The sequence below is a fragment of the Orbicella faveolata genome, unplaced genomic scaffold, assembly GCF_042242905.1.
Source record: "Orbicella faveolata isolate gen_17 unplaced genomic scaffold, um_ofav_v1 contig_24, whole genome shotgun sequence".
In the NCBI taxonomy this organism is placed as follows: Eukaryota; Metazoa; Cnidaria; class Anthozoa; order Scleractinia; family Merulinidae; genus Orbicella; species Orbicella faveolata.
This window is the reverse complement of record NW_028301552.1, coordinates 33,232,306-33,253,418: the sequence shown is the minus strand read 5'-3', so window position 1 is coordinate 33,253,418 and position 21,113 is coordinate 33,232,306. Positions and strand designations below refer to the sequence as shown.

Here is a 21,113-nt window from a genome sequence, read left to right as displayed (position 1 = left end):
ATTTTAACCAAGCGTGTTCAGTCAAGATGGCTGCACATTGATTTTGTTTTTTTGTTTTTTGCCATAAAAACATTGGAGTACCCTTAATACCTGAAATCCTTTGTACTTTAACAAGGAATAAAACACAAATAGCAGTGATAAACATATTAAACTTACGCATTTTAATAACTTGACGTTTCGTATGCTACGCAACATACATTTTCAAAAGTGGAATAAAGACCGTTACAATTTTTGAAAACTATATATGAAATTTTTCAAGGCTCTCACTAAGAATGACCCCACATCAGCCATTGCCGACCATATAAAAGCCACAGGTCACAACATCAAGTGGGATCATTTTGATATTCTAGCTTCCGGTAAAACAGATTATCATTGTAAAATTAAAGAAACTTTGCTCATCCAAGAACTTAAGCCGGCTCTTAATGTAAACGTCAGCAGTGAGAAGCTGATACTTTATTAATAAGCTTAGGCTTTTATTGTTTTACTGTTAAGAAAAGATGTTTCTTAATCTCGTGTCCAGACCCCTTATTTACATTTCATATATAGTTTTCAAAAATTGTAACGGTCTTTATTCCACTTTTGAAAATGTATGTTGCGTAGCATACGAAACGTCAAGTTATTAAAATGCGTAAGTTTAATATGTTTATCATCGCCATTTGTGTTTTATTCCTCGTTAAACTACGATGGCCCAAGAACAAAATCCTTTGTACTTGATGAGTTCTTTCAGTCGATCAACAATAAAGAAATATTCATCTTCATCATAATGTCCAGTATCTCCTGTGTGGAGCCAGCCATCACTGTCGATTGTCTTAGCGGTCGCTTCTAGGTTGTAACAAGTTTTGTAAAAGTCCAATAACCGTGGTAACCACCTGTCTATCTGTATTATTGCAGAAACAACTTGTAGTGAGAACTACCTGGAGAATCTATTATCACAGCTCAAGGTAACCTTCAAATTAATAACTGAGTTATTATGATAGTTCTGTTGGGTTTAGAGCGATTTTCAAGCGTGTATCGCGAAAAAAAAAAACAAACATCAGTCTGGTCAATCACAAAGAAGGTAGACAATCCAGTGAACCAATCAAAACTGGCGCGAAGCTCGGGTTGACGTGCGCCAGTAGCAAGGCGCGATAAGTTTTTCTATAACTTCTGACTGGTTGCGAAATTGGCGAAATACTTGAATTACTTTCGACACCCAAGTGGGTCGCCTCTTTGAGACACCTATTTCCAGGTCCCGACCGCGAGGAGCAGCTCCTGAGTTGAGGGACTGGAGAATTGAGACTAGACAAATCAAAGTTTAATTTGTCTACCAAGGGATTGTTGGTCAAAAAAAGAAAAAAACCACCATGGGAGGGACCAGTGGAGCTTTTATTACCTTCAGGAGAAAGAAATGTATCTTACCATAGCTGAGCGTTGTCCTCTCTCCATATTTGTCAAAGTTCTGGAACACGAACTCCGTGCCTCGGTTATTGAATTAAACCCCTAAAGGAAACCAACCTGGGCGGGGTTTAAGCTTTATTTTACGGCTAAAAAATGACGACTTAAAACCGAGTTGGCTCGCTTACCAGCAGCTGTTTAGGAAAGGAACTCACGCTAGTAAACCGAACTCGAGAGACCGGTGGAAATAAGGGCGATTTTCATTATTTTTATTTTTTTTGAGTGCATGCTAAAAGATACTTTGACGGCTAAAAACGGTTTCGTCATGAACACCCTTGGAGACTAGAATCCTTGATTTATAACCCCTAAGCGAGACGACGATCATCTCCGACCTTTTCGTATAGGAGGTTCCCTCTGGGTTCCTTGCAGGATACCTGCTCGGGAATGTCTACATCAGAATGTTTACTTCATACGATCGCCATGTTGCTTCGAGTTCGAGCCTAAGACACCAAGTGTAGATCCGCTGGGATGGTTGCGTGATTTGACGTCACGCAATCAGAAGAACTCCGACCACGTGCGCGCAGCGAAATGAAACCCAAAATCGAGCCTGGAATGATCCCGGCCCCACACCCCATCCTTCCCTTTCCTTTTTTCCCCTCTTTATCCGTGTAATCTTCTTTTTTCGCTACCATACTTCCGTTTCCATGTCAAGTATGTTTGAGCCGAAAACGTCACGGTAGAATAGTCACTCAGACTGGATTTTCGCTAAGGGGCTTATCTTCTCAACAGTATTAACCCACATCTTTAAATTTTCTCCTTTAAGGGCGCGGTAACTTGTCTGTTGGTGGTTTTGCAAGACCTTAATTCATGCAATAAACAGGAACTAACTGTTTTGACAAAAACAGGGGAGGGCTGGGGAGGGAGGCAAAAGCGTCCTAGCGGGTAGGAGTGGGGCTAAATGACAGCAACAGCGCCTCACTCAGCGGAAAAACCTACATAGCAGAATAGACTTGAACTGACATCTGAACTGTTCTGTTCGATGGCTGCAAGTCTTTCATTTTACGGGCCCTTTTAACCTTTACAACCTCGTTTAGCCTGCACCCTGCACGGGCTAATTTAATTCTGATTCTGCAGCGAGATACATCAAATCAGTGTCTCTCTTTTTGTCATTCACGATTACAAAACAAGAACTGTTATTACATTGATCACCGACACCGTAAAATCGCAAAATAACAAGTATAGTTACCTAAAAAGTTCTTATTTGGCATGTAATTTTACAATTTCACGTTTAACTTGCATAACTCCGGGTTGTCGACACTCTGACTCGCATATACATCATCTCATTTCCTGATCTTTGACAAGTCTGTTAGGTACAGTGTAAATATAATAGCTGTTGAACCTTTAAGCAAAAAGAACGATCATTAATTCAACCAACTTCGTTCCCAGGGCCTTCCCTTAGAGAATAAACTCTAACGGAAAGGCCCTGGGAACGAGCTTTTGATTCAACGATAACGTTAACTTCATTAAAACCTCCAGCGTCTTCACAGTTTGGCCTCTCTACGCCGTTCTTTCTCTTGATTTCTAAGCATACGTCGCAAGATCTTCCCACTTGGAGATTTTGGTATCTGTTCAATGAACTCCACCCCACCCCTGAGCTTTTTCTGTGGTAATACTCTCTTGGCCACGAATTCTATAATTTCCTCTGGCGTCACATCTCCACGACGCACCACGAAAGCTTTCGGAAGCTCGCCGGCTTCGGGATCGGGGACGCCGATCACGGCCACGTCATCGATGTTCGGGTGGGAAATTAATAATGCTTCGAGCTCAGCTGGAGGAACCTGTAGTGAACAGAAGAAAAGGTTCTTAGCCACCTTAAGTCGAAGGTTTTTCTCCGAGAACGCAGGCACTGTTCAAGACAGCTTGCTCGCATGCGGTAGCATTTCAAGCGGTACTGTTGACTATGAAGGTTTTTTTCTGCGCAAATCAGGCTGTTCAGATTTTCTCTGACAGACAAATAGAGAGAAACAAACTCAGCCAAATCTCTCCTAAGGGACACCTCTCTGTAACGGATACCTCTTTGCTATGGACACTTCTCAAATACGGACACCTATCTGTTAGGGATAGTTCCCTTGGTCCAGGCAAAATGATCATATTCTCTACAAAAAAGTCCACTTTGATACGGACCCTCCCCAATACGAGCAACAGACTATAAATCTTGGCCTCAAAGAGCAAATTCACACAAACTTAACCTCTTTATCCCGGACTAATTCGTGATAATTTTGTAACCAACACAATTTACTGAGAGTAAAGTGGTTTGCCCAAGAACACAGCGCAATGTCCCTGGCCAGGGTTGGAACGCGGACCGCTCGATCAAGAGACGAGCGTACTAACCCCGAGGCCACCGCGCCTCCATATACATCACAACAGCACCTTAATTCAGTGGCGATCGCAATCCCTGTGAAGTACCTGAAATCCTTTGTACTTGATGAGTTCTTTCAATCGATCAACAATAAAGAAATATTCATCCTTATCATAATGTCCAATATCTCCTGTGTGGAGCCAGCCATCACTGTCGATTGTCTTGGCGGTCGCTTCTGGGTTGTTTATGTAACCTGCAGAGAGAACCAACCACATTACATTGTGTACAGGATCTGGAAGATTGGCGTGGAGCGCAGAATAAGAATATACGTCCACCGTGCATTATAAAGAGCAATTCTACACCAAGTTTCCTCTAGTAAGCGGTCGTTCAGTTTTTCGTAGCTGGGTCGGGCATTTCATGTACGACCACTTAAGTCATAGTCATAGTCATGCTCATTGCAATTTTTCTTGGACAATTTTGTCCAAGGAGGAAAGGCGCAATGAGGTAAACCCAATGTGAAGCACCAACCCGTGAGACAAGGCCAGGCCACAAGACCGGGAACTACGTGCCCTACTCCGTGCCGTAAAATAAACCGTTGAATGAGACTAAAATCATCCTAGACTTGATTAGTTGAATATAACCATCATGATGCACTGCGGGCAGGGTGCATAGAAGGAACTGGGCAGAGCTATTGCACTTGTAATTCACACAAAGACTTGGATATATACAGGACTCTTTGCTAAAATATTGTCTGCATGGACGTTTATTTTTATGTTGTCCAGCCAATAGATCTTTAGTTGTATTATTAATATGAAAAGATATCGCCACAGGGAGAATTTCAGGACGCAGCTTATTTTCATCTGATTGTAATCACCACGAAAACTGAGCGAAAGTAACAGAAATTGGATGAATATAATTTCCGAACAAAACAACAACAACAACAACAACTAAAAAATGGCAGTTATGACATGTATACTAAGTGTATTATCAGACATTTCTCACCCTTCATAACGAGCGGTCCTTTCACACAGATTTCTCCGTCTTGATTTGGTCCAAGAATTTCTCCAGTATCAGGATTGACAACCTACTCCAATAAATACGTCATGTAAGCTGTTTCCAATGGGACTCTATCTGTGCTTAGTTGAGACTTGTGTTCCATCTGTTTGAGTGATGTGTAGCTTACAGCTAACTGTATGTTAATGATTGAAATAATTATTGCAGTTCTTTGGCGCTTGAGTGTTAAATCGCCTAACGTCATTACTCTATAACTTTTTTCATTTTGATGGTTAGTCTCCAGACCACATCGTGGAGTCCAATTTTTAAATCTACTTTTAGAGATTCGAAATTGTGACGTAGAAACCATGTACGTAGTTCTGCAAATCTCGGGGCGGGGGGGGGGGGGGGGGAAACTCCCATATAAAACAGGATGGGGCTGCTCGTCGAAAATTTTGAAAAGAACCCTTAAGAAGCACCAGGCTCCTGTTCCGTGGGCGTGGCTTGAATTTTTTTCACCCCTAAGAGGTATCAATTCTACAACAGCACATTATGGTTCTCCCGCCATAGTTTTTTTCGATTCAATAAAAGTTACCGCAAAAGTTTCCGCTGTGGACTTTTCGAGCCTGATCACCTGAGGAGGTACCAAAACAGCTTTTTTAACCCCTGAAAGGGGCGACGAGCACCCCCTCCTTTCTATATGGGAGGTCCCCCCCCCCCACCGGGTTGTAAATGTATTCTTTTTCCTGGAGGCTGTAAGATCACAATAGATTCAAGTGCGCTCACCTTACATTCCAGGTTTGGTAACAGTAGACCCACCGACCCAGATTTGGTTTTTCCTTCGAATGGCGTGCAATGAGATGCTCCAGAGAGCTCGGTCATACCGAAGCCTGAATTGAAGAGTGTTGTTAAAATTAAAAAAAAGTTCAATGTTCTACAAGGGTACAGAGAAAACGACCACTGATGAGAGGTATCTGCTTATAGAAATTAAAAATGAAGTGTTTGTGTGAGGCCAGGACCTTGATTAAAAGTAATGTTGAATATTTATAGTGGTCGATGCGCTTACCTACACCTAGCTAGTTCTCAGGCATGCAACTTAAACTGAAGGAAATAAATGTTTCAAATAAACATAATAGGCTTAAAAAACCCAACTGGTGGAAAGCAGGCCAGTTGGTTATAAACTAGAGCGACCAAGGAGTTGAACTAGTCTACCGAGAAACAACTCCAGCTAAGTGGTCAGGGTGGGACTTGAATCCGCGACCTCTGGATTTTGGCGTCCGGCGCCCCAACCACACGGTCAAGTTGCCTCCAGTGGGAGGTAGAGTGTATCAGGATTGGTTTTAAATGATTGCTGAGAATTGCTCAAACTTTTCACGGTCAGCCGAGAAATGACACGTATCTTAACTGACAGCTGAGGTTGAGGTCTGTAAAACTCACTGATAGCTGATAAATGGGCTAAATTTTTAACTGATAGGTACAAATTGACAAAAATTTATCTGATAACTGAGATTACAGCAACCCTATTCAGATACCCCTTCCCCTTATACTAAGTGTTGCAGCTGAGCCTCGGCTAAAGTACAGGTCCCGTAAACGGACACTCCGTCATGGCCCCAATCACTAACAAACAATACATTTTTACTCTCCCACGAGCGTGCCCCTCATTTAAGTGGACCCCTGTTTTGGTCCCAAGGGTGCCCTTTCTCGGAGATGTTTGAAAAAACGCTATATACCAGAGAGTTATGAAATGAAATGAATGGCTTGATCTCTGCAGTGTCTGTAGAAATTTAAGCTAATGCTTTTAACCTAAAATAAATTGTCAAGATAACTGTCATGATCCTTACCTTGTCGTATTCTCTTCACTTGCGGAAGCCGTTTCAACATTGCTGTCTCCAGCTCCTTGCCAAGTGGTGCGGCCCCCGAGTTTACACGCACCACGCTTGACAAGTCAAACTTGTCTACCAGAGGATGCTTCGCCAGAAACAAAATCAGGGGCGGAACCAGAGGGGCATCTGTGACCTGTTACAGAGAGAAAAGATACGTTGATAAACAATGTAATAAGGACGATTTCCATATAGAGCTGTAAACCATTAATATATAGATTTAGGCCAGCCTAAAATCGTAGCTCCTGGGCCGAGTTGTTCAGAGCTGGATTAAGCTAACCCATGAAAAGGTAGAATTTTGATTTCATGTAACTTTGCGGTGAGGTTTTCTGTATATTGTTTGGCCTTCTGTTTTGAGCTTTAATAATCACCATACATACAAAACAAAGCAGCAAAACAACATTTGAGTAGAAGAAAAAGTTATAATTCGCTTAAATTAAATCCTGGGTTAGCGTTAACCGGCTTCCGAACAATCCTGCCCTGTTTTCAACAAGTTGAACCTAACATGAGCCCGCGATCTAAGTGAAAACCAGCACTTGGTCAACTTCAAAAAAACAGGTGGCCTCCATGAGCTCTAAACTTGAGCCCGCGATATGGTCACGTGAAACTGGTCAGTGGATACCTTGTTTTGACAGGTGTCAATTGATCATAACATGGATGTCCAATATCAAAGAAGTACACGGTAAACCAAGGCTGCACTGCAGCCATACTCCAAATAATAGGAGGACAGAGACATGATGTCTCTGTCCTCCTATTATTTGGAGTATGGCCGCCATGTTGCGCAACTCCGTCGTCGTCTTCGTCGTCGCCGTTGTGCGTATGCGCCCACGAGCAATACCGCTAGCCATGATAACCATGAGAAAATTAACTCATGGGTTTCCTTTTCTTTCCTATATGAGTATGGGGCTCCGCTTGGCGGCTCTTTGGGCCGCCGGAGCTCCGCTGTGATGCGAATTACAGAGTGGCAAGTACAACATGTAATCTCATCTATCCCGAGCAAAAATGGTCTCTCTTTGCGCGCTGAATTCATCACCTGTGTCTGAGTTTCTGCGTCTGGGTTACTCATGAGGTTAAATGAAACAAACCTTGTACTCCTGGATTGCTTTGAGAAAAGAGACTGGCTCAAAGCGAGACAGAAGCACCAACTTGCAACCAGCTTCTAAACACCCTCCCATCATGCAAAGCAGCGCATAGATGTGGTAAAACGGAAGGAGATTCAAAACAATTGCGTCGTCAGGGAAGACATTATCATCCATCAAAAGGACCAGCCCTGCTACCAGATTGTGGTGCGTCATCATAACACCTTTCGATAGGCCTGTAGTGCCGCTTGAAAATGGCAGCGCGACCACGTCTTCCTTTGTGTTAATCTGCACGTGCTCAGGAAACGCGCTACCATCGTCTGACAAAAGCGATGACAGCGACTCACAGCCGGGCGCTTCTCCAAGTACAATCACTGAGGCAACGCCAGTTGAAGCGGCAGCATCTTTTGCGTTCTCCGCGAGTGGAGGAATGGTAACGACATATTTTGCTCCCGAGATTCGCAGTTGCCGTTCCAGTTCCTTGGCCGAGTATAATGGATTGACTGTTGTTGATACACCACCCAGAAAAGCCACGCCATAGAAAATGATCGGGTATTCTAATACGTTAGGGAGATAGATGGCCAGGACGTCATCTTTGCTGAAGCCTCGCTTGACCAAAGCTGAAGAAAATCTTTGTGTTAGATTTTTGAGCTGACTGTAACTGTAAGATCGCCCAGAGACAGCGTCAACCTGGTAACAGAACAAGATAAAGAGCGGCAGACAGTAACTCTCTCCTTCTCAACAGGTTAGCGTGCACATAATTATCTGGCTACATAAAGGTCTTCTCATGCTTCCTTTCACATTACTCCTCCATGCCTGCCGCACGGAATTACGTTGAAAAATTGTTCTTGACATTTGGTGATACATTCACCGAAAACAGGCGTCACATAAATAAAAAATACGCAAAGAGGCGTGACGAAAATAGCCACACAAAACGGCCGTCAATCAAATGGCCATCACGCTAACAAGAATCGTGACATGTTATTCACTTACATGTACACAGCGGAACCTCGATTTAACGAACCTCTATATCTCGAAGTCCTCGGTGTAATGAACGATATTCTTCGTCCCAGTAATAGTAAAATACCTCGATACAACGAAACCTCGTTATAGCGAACATATTTTGCCAGTCTTTTCGTTAAATCGAGGTTGCACCGAATATCACTGATATGTCGAGGAAAAGGTTGTTGTTATTCATCGTGGTAGATGCAATAATAAAGTGTATTATCGTTTGTCTCACGATGTAGTCACTTGAGATGTTGATCGCGACGTTTCGACTGCTTACTGCTAGTCTTCTTCAGGCGATAAGGTCGACTGATTGCACGGTATGCACCATCGAAATGCACCAATCACAGCCGACCTTTGTGATATAAATGATACCGTGCAATCAGTCGACCTTATCGCCTGAAGAAGACTAGCAGTAAGCAGTCGAAACGTCGCGATCTACATCTCAAGTGACTACATCGTGAGACAAACGATAATACACTTTATTATTATATCACTGATATATAACAAAGAAGCTGAGGGCAGCTAAGGAGGTTTTAGGTGGATTTTTCATATGAATAGATTACGGGTCGCTTCTCTTTAGCCAAACGTACGAGGAAACACAACGCGCGAAGCCCGCGAGTAAAAAATACCCCCCTCGTTACACGTCTCCGTGTAAGCCTTCACATTCTTGAAGAACCGGAAAATTGAGGAACAAATTGTAGTCAACGATATGAACTGACGTAAATTTAGTCCATGTCGCCGGGACGAAATTGAGCTTTAACAGTGAGCCACCCCGACAGGAGTTATATGTGCTAGCTGATTTGTGATTTTCAGTAGCAAGCCTCACCTCGAATCTTCGCGGTCTTGGAAAGATGTTTTGCAATTTGTTGTGGAGCTAAAACACAAGTTTGATCACCCTTACTTCTGTAGCTTAGTAGATCCTTTGTGTTCTTCTATCATTATAAATACGAAGTATCTAAATGATCGGCAGCCGGTCAAGGTTTTAAATAGGTTAAATGACCGGCAGTCAAAACTCTTTTTGTAGTTAAGGCTAAATAGCACTCCGGTTAGCCTAAAAAGAACTCCGGTTAGCCTGAATAGCGCTCTGGTTAGCCTGTTTACGGTTAGCTTTCAATAATGGTAAAGGTAACACAATATATACTTAAAAAATTCCGACACCTGCCTGCCGGTTTCGGTGGCGCGGTGGTCATGAGTATCGCTTTCCATGCGGGCGACCTGGGTTCGATTCCTCTTAGGGTCGGCTGTCTTAACGTCATTTTACGGTGTTTTACTTCATAAAAAGTCTCACTGCCGGTCATTCGGTCTATTTTGTAGAACCTTGACCAGCTGCCGGTCATATAGGCACAGCCTTTCAAATACATACAAACACATTTCATTCGGTTAAGCTTAATAACTGTGACGATCAATCATGCCTTGATATCTTTCTCCGCAGTTCAAATATATGATCTTCCATATACGGTACTCGTTTCTTCGCCATCTACGGGTATATTACAAACTCACAACGTGCCCAGCTCTCAGTTGGCTTGATAGCGGAGCTCCGGCGGAGCCCCATACCCATATAAGGAAGAAAAGGAAACCCATGAATTGATTTTCTCATGGTTATCATGGCTAGCGGTATTACTCGTGGGCGCGTACGCACGACGGCGACGACGACGACGACGACGACGACGACGGAGTCGCGCAAGATGGCGGCCATACTCAAACTAATAGGCTGACAGAGACATGCACCCTCAGTTGGTAGCGGGTGAATGCCATTTTTCTTGGCGGGATTTTTAAAGAAAAACGATAGCGGAGGTTGATTTAATATTTTTAAGACAGGGTTGCGCTGAAGCAAAAGACAGAAAGCAAGAATTAACAGGCAAAGAAGTAGCGAAGAAGATCGCGAAAAAGACTGAGCGGGCCAGCGCTGGGGAAGGAGGCGAAACAGTACCGAACAATGCCGTGAATTATAGCTAGTCAAGAGCTAGAGAAAGGAGGTGAAATAATATACCGAACAATGCCGTGAACCAAAGCTGACGAGGGCTATAGAAAGGAGGCGAAAGTACCCGACAAATTGATTCAGAAGACTGCCGAACTCTCCATGGCCAAGTTCAAAATTCGCGCGAACGTGATGCTGTGCAGCCGTGCAAGAAAATTCAAAAGTCACCTGATTTGGTCAGGTGATGAACAAGAGAAATCAAACGTACCCGAGTGTTTTAGAGAAATTGCAAAACAATAAACGTAGTGGAGAGAAGTGGTTGATTCGTTGATCTATCGAAAATATAACTTCAGTTTAGTCTTCACAACTTTTGCTGCAAGTTTCTGCCTTGAAGATTTACACTGGCCGAACTGAATTGCCAACTTGCGGTAAGTGACTTTTGTTGTTGCGTTTGCTATGAAAACTAACAAGTTTCCTCGGCGATATAAGCTTATTTTCAATTGGAATCCATTAAAAGTCTTCCTTATTTGAAGCCATGCTGTAAGAGATTTTAAAAATTGCATCGTTTTAATTTCGCTCGTCTCTAAACAATAACACGTGGGTCGCTTTGGAGGTTGGAGGTCGTCAATTTAAGCTTATAACCTCACATCTAAAAATAAGCTTAACCAAAATCGTACTTGTAAACACGGCCGGGCGAATTTTGAAGTTTTCTCTGATTTAGTTAGCACTGCCGCTTCGTAGACTGCTAAAATTTGTTCTTCTGTTGTTGAAAACTGAACCAAGAAAGGTCTACAAACCATTTTAAGCCGAAGCGAACAGGATTTGCTAAATTTACTTTTGTTCCTATGTGAATATTTGCATATTGTGATTACAAAGTATGGAGATTTCCTCGTTTTGTTAGTTCAATTTATTCGGTTTGGCGAAATGCTTTTGTGAATTCCGCGGTTAAATTGGTTGAAGACTGGTAAAGCTACTGCCAATAAAATGACTGCAAAGCTAAATTAAGCCGTCGGCAAAAATACAGACTCTCAGTAATATTCAAATTTAAGTGTGAATCATTTTTAAACTTTAACACCGCAAGCTTAAACGAATTTTCTTTATCCTCTCTTTTATTCGGTCACCGTTCATTGAAAAGGGATTTGCTGTTGATACTCGAGCTCAGATGTAGTGATATGCATCTTGTGTTTATAATGTAGATTTCCTCGTTTTATTTTGTTGTCTGTCCAATTAGTTCGGTTTGGTGAAATGCTTATATAGTCCAAAATGTCGAGTAGACGATTATGCATGGCAATCCTGTCTGCAAATAAAGCTCTGCTTTGATTTTGATTGGCTATTTCATGTTATTTGTGCCATTGCTTTTGGTTGGGGGTACATGGACCCTATTTTCGTAATAAGAGGTTATTCCCCAATGCGGTATTTACACTTAATATGGAAATGTTCCAAAAAAGTGAGATAGTACTAATTAACTCGGTAAATTGAACAGTGTAATAGAAGTTCTTGCCCTGACCATTTCTCAGTAATAAGAATAACTTTTACATACATATATACACAATTTAGTTGGAGAGAGCGCTCTCCTATCTCCACTTTCTCTCTCTTTGCTCTCTTCTTCACACTAATTCTTTATTTACTAACTTATTAAATGAATGTCACTGACTGTTTTCTTTGTTGTGCGTGCATACTTTTTTGCTGGTCGAAGAAGTTTCAGTTTCTTCCTGGCTGTACAGTTTCCTTTCTCCTGTCCTGTACCAATTTGTTTGTGATATAACTTCGTGAATTCTCTATTCTCCTTAAATTTTATCTCATCAGGTTGATAGAATGCACTCTCAGAGTGTTCCATCATTGTCTTCAGTCGCTACAATTTTCCGGAAAAAAGCAATAGTTTTCTTAATTTCCTTTTACTTTGTGTTAGGACTTCTTAGCATGCCTGTAATTGGCCCATGGGCATTACAGGAGAATAATTTTCAAGTAAAGAATTACATTCGTTTTAGTGTTGAGTATTTTAAATTGTTATGAATTAGGCATTTCTTTTTATTTTTTATATTTTTTATTTTAGTCGCACGCAATGTTTTATGGTTTTACCAAGGTATACCATGTAAATGTAAATAATGCACTGGAATTGGCCAATCAGAGTGTGCATTATATCGGCTTTAAACACAAACCACATATTACAAATGACTCATATGTAAATGATATTTTTATTACAGAGAACTGGACAGGGCAAGAACTTCTCCTTCTTTTGTGAATTTATATATTAATTCCTCTCAGTGCTGTCAAAATGTCTCAGGAACCTTCATTTCTGATAATCTGTTATTTTCCACCATACCTACAGCACAGAAGCTCACCAAATCCTAACTGATAACTAACATGTGTGTATCTCTAGCCTTTGCTGTGTGGTACATGTATATTCTGTTATCCTGCCTTAACTGCTAGGAAAAATTTTGGCAGAGCTGTTGCAACAGTTTCACTTAAATTGATTTCCAGTGACAGCGCTTCATGTAGCAGTGTTATTGAGTATGAACTTTATGGAGGATTTTAAATTTTTATTTTTTTATGATTACAGACGACAATAAAATATACATGTGTATACATAACCTGATGTTGGTGTTGGTTACAAACCGTAGTTCATAATAGTCATCCTATTACAGGTAAGGGGGAAAAGTTCCGAGAGTTTAGAACATTTCTTCCCCCAGCACACCTTCTGTCTATAGGTGCAATAATTGAGAGGTTATATATATGTACGAAGAGTAATGTAAAGTTACTGTATAAACTTAGCATTAAAATCTGACATTTGAACACCTCCTTTGCTAAAATTAGTCATGATTTAATTGTTATCACTCCCTGTGAATTCATAGAGATTCCAGAGGCAAATTATAACCTAATGTGGAAGTCCTGTCTTCAAGTGAGGGAAAATGACACAAAAGAGTTACAATGAAAGTAAAGAGAATTGTGAATGTTGATATGGTGTACATTAACATCATGTAAAGGTATTTGGTGAGTGCCAAAGGCATAACATTTCATGTATTGCTTTTTCAGGACAAATTATATAACAGTGACATTTTAAAAGGTGTGATCAGAAAAATAATGAGTACATTGTCCAGGCAGCATCAGTTTATGGACAGCATATGCAGACAGTAAGAGGAACTGTAAGCACTACCATGTAAGTTAGTTTTATGCTTATGACTTCTTGTTCTTGAATTTTGTGTCATTTCATCACAAGAATAGGTAACGAAAGATGCAATAGTTGTTGCAATATATTTTTGAAGGAAAACTAAGAAGTCTGCCTATGCTGGATAACAGCCATGTGTAAACTGAATGTGAAGCAAACAATATGTTAAATATGGGGCAACCCTAAAACCCAGAAACGGGAATCCGGAATCTGGAACCAAAAACCGGAATCCAGAAACTGGAAACCGGAATCCGCAAATCAAAGAAAATAAGTTCTTCAAATACGCGAAAATTGTTTTGCTTAGCTTTTTGACTGTAAAAAGTAAGCTGCCAAGTAAAAAGGACCTCAAACTTAACCTTTTTTGAAACGAAAATTCCCCGTCTGTTGAAATTGGGCAACCGTTATTTTTAGTGAGGGCTATGATTATGAGAATCTCAGTAAAGTGCGTCTTAATTTTATTCCAAGCACCTCGAGAGTGTCTAAAATAAGCTTGCTGGTAATTGCCATTTTGTTTAATAAGTGATCTTCAATTTACCGGAAGTATAAATTTATCCTTTATGTCTAGTACATACTGAACAAGATAGAAAATGTCATAGAGAACAGGATATCCATCAGTGGCAGCCCCCTGTACATTGATGGTCACGCCCCCCAATTTCGAAGTCCAAGGGCTAACCCATCTGATCTAAATATGAAATTTGATTTTTCCGACAGATACGAGACCAATTCCAGCTTAACACAATTTCCACACTGATACTGTGACAAATCAGCATTTCATATTCTTAGCGGCCATCATATTAAAACAATTTGTAGAAATGTTGCACACTTACTTCTGTCTGCTTCTCACTTGCTGACAGATCAGACCACATGCTGTTCAAAGATGCTAAAAGACTGCCAGAAACTCACTGCAATATCCTATAATAGCTTGTTGTTAATGTGCTGCTCACCAGTCTTCTCAGAGCAATTTGATCTAGACAAGAACCGGGCTCTCACCAGGGCCAGCTTGAACAAAAGATGGGTAACTTAGCCTATGAGCAGGCTCTCGTGTTTGGGCTGGGGGTGTGAGTGGCAAAGCCGCATGAAGGCTCTTGGTGACATGCCAATGCAGAAAAACACTAGACACCTATTTAGCCTGCTCAGACAATAGAGACAGATACTACCAAAAAATCAGTAACCCTGACTGGATAGTGATGTACCCAATGAATAGCTTTATGCAGCTTTTGAACAACGGGGTCAGATATATAGCTAAGGGTTGTTCAGAACTAGTCAATAATTTTTTAGCAATTACAGTCTGTGGCTGAAGTAAAGCCAAGAAAATAAATAACAACAAAATGATTTTTGCTCATATTTATTTATTAGACATTGCTGAAGTGAATTATTTCTATCATCACTCATAATATCTGGATTCCAGATTCTGGATTCTGGATTTCGGTTTCCAAATTCAGTGTTTTAGGGTTGCCCCAGATGATGTATGTGCATATGTTAATCTTGAATAATCTGAAATTTTAGAGAGTTTAAAAATATCATATCATATCTGTGATGGTTCTGAGGTGGAGGGCTGTTACATGTACATGTAAAATTTGTCTCATGCACGATTTTTCACTCGTTATGATTCAGGTGCAAATAGTTTCTGTATCTGTTGATGTGCAACAATCTACACCAATATTTCAACCTAATAATGTACAGTGTATATTAATTACCCAAATTATGCTGTTTGTTTTTAGTTGGCCAGTGCTACATAGTAATGTGATGTTGAAGTGCACAAATTTACAAACATGCCCAGTGTCAACTTGTCAAATACATGTATATGAACTGGCCAGACAGTGTAGATTACAAAATTCTCTGTAAGGTAAGATGTTTCTTAAGCATTATTTTGTAATTAATGATTTCTCAGACATTGTTTTCTTCAAGAAAAGATTCATACCCCACATGGAGGTTTTTTCTCTATTAGAGCTCTTGATTCCTGATACTTTAATTTGGAATTTCTAAAGACTGGCCGTGAATGGGTGTTGGGTGTGAATATCTTCTGGAACGGCACATTCATTCATTGAGTAAGCAAGAACATCAGTATTTATCGTGACAAACTCAGATTTTCTTCTGGAAGCTGAACTCATATACAGTTGTACAGTTATATGTACAACCAAACAGCCTGGATGACCCTGTGATTGGGACGGTGCACATTGTTGTAACCCTCAATGTTCCAGTTGCTTGTTTGAAGCAAATTGCATTTGCTCTCGAAAGCAAGTGGCGAAGTTCATAACAGTTATGTAAGTTTGCTTTGTATCTCAGGGCAGAGCCTGCCACAGTGAAAGTTGGAGTACCAACCCCTAGCATTTGATTCACTACTAACACTCAGTAAACAGCTAACAATGAAGTACACTGTATATCAAAGAAAGGAATTACATGCCTGTTCCTGTCAGTCAATATATGAACAGGTTACAGATGGGGAGCCTGTATTAAAACATCAAAGATTTTCAAAGCAACCATGGCCTGGTGAGATATTTCTGAGGTAATATAAATTTAAGGTCCTTATGATTGCTTATAGGCATTGATTTTTATTGTAAACAATATCTTACTGAGTGTATTTTTCTTGTGTGCTAATTGTTGGAGAACACAGAGGTCACTGTTATGACAGAGATATTAATTTGTGAAAAGTTCTATAAACAAATGCATCTGGGAACAAATTAATTTATCATGGATGCAGCTTCTGAGAGATCCCCAATATTAATGGAACATACACTGTTCATACAGTACATGTAAAAGAGTTCAGTAATTCATTACTTACAATTGTAATGCTTTGTTTGGTTTCTCTGTATTTACAGACAACTTGATGGGATTATAAATTCTGCACCAAGTTCATTGAATAAACTGACTTGGAGGTTCAGTTCTGCAACCCATCCTGTTTGTAGTAATATCCTAGCTGCAACATTGTGACAGATACACTGCATTACATTATTAAGAAACACATATTAACTAATTATTTTTAAGTGCCTGTTAATTTAATCAGTTTTTCTTAGAGATAATTTACTCATGGTTTATTTAAATAATTGGCTTTTTGGCTTTAAAATGATATTTATTGAGCTTTTAAATCAATTTTGTGATATTCTGCATTGGACATGGCATAAATTGATATTTAGCCAACACGAAATGGAGAACTGGTCTTAAGCAAAGTTGCAGGATTAGCATTTTTGTAGAAAGAAAGGGTTGAGAAATTTGTGACATTCTACAGACAGCCTTGCCATTCGCAATGTCCGATAAGGTTAATTTGTTCCATTCTGTTGTAGAAATAGTGTTCTCTAATTTATAAATTATTTCAATCTGTTGTTTAAACGATTGCCTTATAACCCCTCTCCTGGCTTTGGTGCATGTAGGATATTGATGTATTTTTTATCCATTTTGCTGTAAATTATCTTAATTGATGTGTCAATCAAAACATATCTTGGATATGCTGGGCTCTTCTGACAAATGTACCCATGCCTCATAACCTTTGAGTGCATTTGGTTGTGTAGTGCAGACAAAATACATGTACATAATATAACTTCCTCTTAGCTCACTGATAATTCTTGGTATAATTTAATCATAGTAAAATTAATTAATGGAATCCAATAACAGCTCTTGTAGTCCACAATGCCAGTCGAAAAAAAGAACAAATCACATTGAAATTGAATAATAAAATTATTATTAGAAGCCTATGCAAGTATTCATGATCAGCAAAAAAAAAATATCGTAATTACCATTCATGCGAGGGTGATTTTGCTCATTGCAAACCCGTCCAGCAGGAGGAGACTCCATACAATAGTGAAGATGGCTAAATGTATCTTTGGGGACAAGTTAGAAAACAAAACTTTCCAACTTTTCACATATGTATACTGTTTTGGTACTTTTGTGAGATTTCATTTGGTAGAGATTCAGGGACTGAGTATATTGTAACCACTGCATTTCAATCAGTCCCCACAACAAAAAAATGTGTAAACTTCTTTTGTGTGGGAGTCCCCATGTTAGCTAAGGAAGAATATAATGATTAATAACAATGCCTTGTCTTTCTGAATAAGGTAGGAAAGAACAAGAAATGCCACCAAAAAGCACAGAAGACCGTTCTGTTATGTGATCAAGATTTTTGGTGGCTTCCAAGAAATCCTTGAAATCATGGCTCTATATTTCATAATCACACCATCTTACACCTCGATCTGCTGATGTAATACTAGTTCCGGCTGAAACTATTAAATCATTCGCAATTTACCTCATACAAGTTGGATTATTTTCATTAGTAACAACATTCCGAAAAATAACTGAGGAGCTCCGCTTTTAGGCTGGCCTAAATCTATATATTAGCTCAGTTGGTAGAGCACTGCAGCGATATCTTTGAGGTCATGGGTTTGAATCCCGTTCCAACCTGAATTTTTTTCAGGCTTTAATTTCACAGCTGATAAAGTTGTTTACATAACTGCGAATATCGTTCATGTCTTAACAAGTTTCATTCGGTTTTAAGAGTTTGACTGAGTATTACGTAAAATGTCTTGGGAATTGCGTGACAATTAAAAATACATTTGTTAGGTTTCTTTCCAAGGACACGACGAAGAGATGTCATTTTATACGCTTTTTGCCAGGGTAATACACGACTTTAGATCCATATTATATGGATCTTAAGTCGTAGGGCAGGATTTATGTGATGTCAATTGTATTTGAACAATGTACGTATCAGCTTGACCTGGCTTGATTGCGTAAATTTGCATATGAAATTAAATTGAATACACATAACACATGGTCTTTCGGTTCACAAAAGCGGTTGTTTCATTTTTCTACCACGTATATTGCTATATTAGATTATTAGGGTTGTCTCATTTACTAGCAGAAAAAAGCACCAAAAGCTGTAATTTTCTGGCGAACAGAAATCAATAAGCAGGGTTATAATATTATGTCTGTTCAGTATTAAGGACTTCTTGTTCTCCTCGGTGTACCGGAAAATTAAAATTCTTCCTCATTCGAGAAAATCCTTCTTTAAGATGAGTTTTCTTTTAGTTCTTCTCTTATGTTGTCTCTATCAACGAGGTTTCCTTTTGTGATCTTTCTTCAAATCTTAGTTCAAAGACGCACACGAAGAGAACTATTGAGGCCCGGGTTAGGGTCAATGATCTGTTCAAAAAGCGGAAAATGTAAATAATTATTTTACTTACAATGGCAGTCTTGTTGCCGTATTTATCAAAATGACGATAGACGTACTGAGGCCACGACACGTTATCGGGGATAAAAACATCTGGGTGCTTGCTCTTAAGCGCCATAGTAGAGTGCCACGATTATAAACGTTGTTCAAGTTGCGAAATGGCGTGCTTTGCACAGATGTCACGCTTGGATACACGGACCGGGAGAAAGTGGGGAGACCTCAATTTTACTGTCGTGTATGAAGTCTATGAAGTGTGCGCATTGCGAGTGAAAAGGTATAACAAGATATGATAGATGATTGATATATAGACAAACTCGCCAAGACTTAAGTTTGTTCGGTGTTTTATTCCTGCGTTATTCGAAGAAGTGTTTCGCCCAATATTTATAGAGCTTTGCCTGATGAAGAAGCCATATTGGTCCAGCATCTTTGGCCGGACCGCCATTTTAATGTCACAACTTGGAAATTCAAACGTGCTCTGTTACAAAGTAAACACTTTTGTCAGGCTTAAACGTCGTAAAAACGACAAGTTCTTGGAGGGTCTTACATCTGATAAAACTTAAACTTCAGAAAGATTGGTAACTTTTTTGTTTTGTTTTTGAAAATAATGACGTCACATGAAAACCTACATGGCAGGAACACAACGCGTTTCACTGGTCGCGTAAGTCCGCCCCAGGGAATCACGGATCATCAATGGAGAATGCTGAGACTGCTTAGCTTGCACAGGCTAGAAACTTCTTGGTATTTCTACAAAGAGTCTCTGCGTAGAAATACCAATCAGCTCCCGAACTTCGGCCTTTTACATTGACGTGTCATGCTGAACAGGTTCGAGCGGAAATTTTTGTGGGTAAACGGAAAGAATGTCTGACTGCCGGGGATACAATACCGTGCCGGTTACAGAACGAATTTTCTAAGTACCGAGGACAAAGCTCGGACAATTTGTGAACTGCAAAAGAAAACAAATTTTAAAATCGTTTTGTGCCTGTTCTGGCCAAGGATCATAAACTCTCTGAAGGTTTCAATGACAATTTGTGTGGAAATTGATCCCGAGGTCCACCCCCTTACCCTTTTATATACCATTTTGGCAGAAAAGGTACCCCTGTTATACACCTTTTATTGAAAAAAAAGGTACCCTTTCACATACCTAGGTTAGAACACTGCACCCTCTTTCTAAACCCTTGTAACGTCTATTCGAAATATTTTAATTAAAGGCCCTTTTAAATACCTAAATGACCGATTTCCCTACCCTTTTATATACCTCAACTTGTGAAACCCCTACCCTTTTATATACCCGAAGCCTGAAAAAGATAATCCTTTAGGGCGGAGCCTCCCCGTATAGATAGGTCACTATAGGGAGTATCCCCCTGGGAATTGATCATCTATAGATCCCGGGGGACGCCCATATGAAAAGGACGGGGGTGTTTGTCGGAAATTTTCAAAAGGACCCCTAAGACCGGCGAAATCGTCGCCCTTGGGGCGACGACCATTTAATATAGGATTTCAACAAACGCGTAACACGATGCATGTATATAGTTGGAACACGTACAGTGATTCGAATCAACAAAAGATTGATTCGCGCTACCATTACACGGTGAATTTAACTGGAAATACGGTCAAATAGGTCCCCTCTGCTCGCACATTGGCCTATGTGCTAAGAGGTGCAGGTGCACACAACATCTCCTGTCATATTTTTTTCGGATCAATATCCTAAAAGGTACCGCGAAACCTCCCACTGTGGACCTTTTGAGGCTGAACAGCCCTAGAGATACCAAAACCGCTCTTTTAATCCTAAAAGGTACGACGAGCACCCCCCGTCCTTTTTATATCGGGGTCCCCCCGGTTATGAACTTATGACTGTTGTTATCTAGCTTACTGAACAACTGCCGTGCAAGTGAGCCGAAACTGGGAGAATTCGTACGCGACAAAACTAAAACGTCATTTAGAATCGCTTGGCATTTCTAAACAAATATCGAATACTCCCAGTCGGTTTCAAATTCTACGTTTTGTGGATCTTATCATTCTACATGTACGAGAACTCCGTGTTGGGCGAGTAAGTAGGGAGTTTACGAAACCACGACGGCAACGGCAACCGGAACGTAACTGAACAAAAGAATTAATGAGCAAGACAATTGCTGTGTACGTGCATTATAATTCTTGGTACATTTCTTTGCCGTCCACTGC

General features: G+C 40.2%; 1 protein-coding gene and 1 long non-coding RNA gene across 6 annotated transcripts; one reads left to right on the top strand and one right to left on the bottom strand.

Moving 5' to 3' along the window:
* Positions 1-2,463: 2,463 nt before the first annotated feature.
* Positions 2,464-19,122, bottom strand: LOC110056172 (uncharacterized). The gene is made up of 7 exons (XM_089292641.1): positions 18,949-19,122; positions 7,692-8,375; positions 6,568-6,742; positions 5,513-5,616; positions 4,736-4,817; positions 3,841-3,986; positions 2,464-3,212 (listed from the first exon to the last, which is right to left on the bottom strand). The coding sequence occupies exons 1-7, from the start codon at positions 19,051-19,053 to the stop codon at positions 2,916-2,918; spliced, it is 1,593 nt and encodes a 530-aa protein (XP_089148767.1). The 5' UTR covers positions 19,054-19,122; the 3' UTR covers positions 2,464-2,915.
* LOC149111354 (uncharacterized) lies at positions 10,223-18,023 on the top strand. 5 transcript variants are annotated; one of them, XR_016208136.1, is made up of 5 exons: positions 10,223-11,039; positions 13,172-13,256; positions 13,645-13,768; positions 15,499-15,623; positions 16,064-16,243. It is a non-coding gene; the product is annotated as an uncharacterized LOC149111354 (long non-coding RNA). The 5 variants fall into 5 exon arrangements; XR_016208134.1 differs by having other exon boundaries at positions 13,172-13,768; XR_016208135.1 differs by having other exon boundaries at positions 10,223-13,256.
* Positions 19,123-21,113: the final 1,991 nt, after the last annotated feature.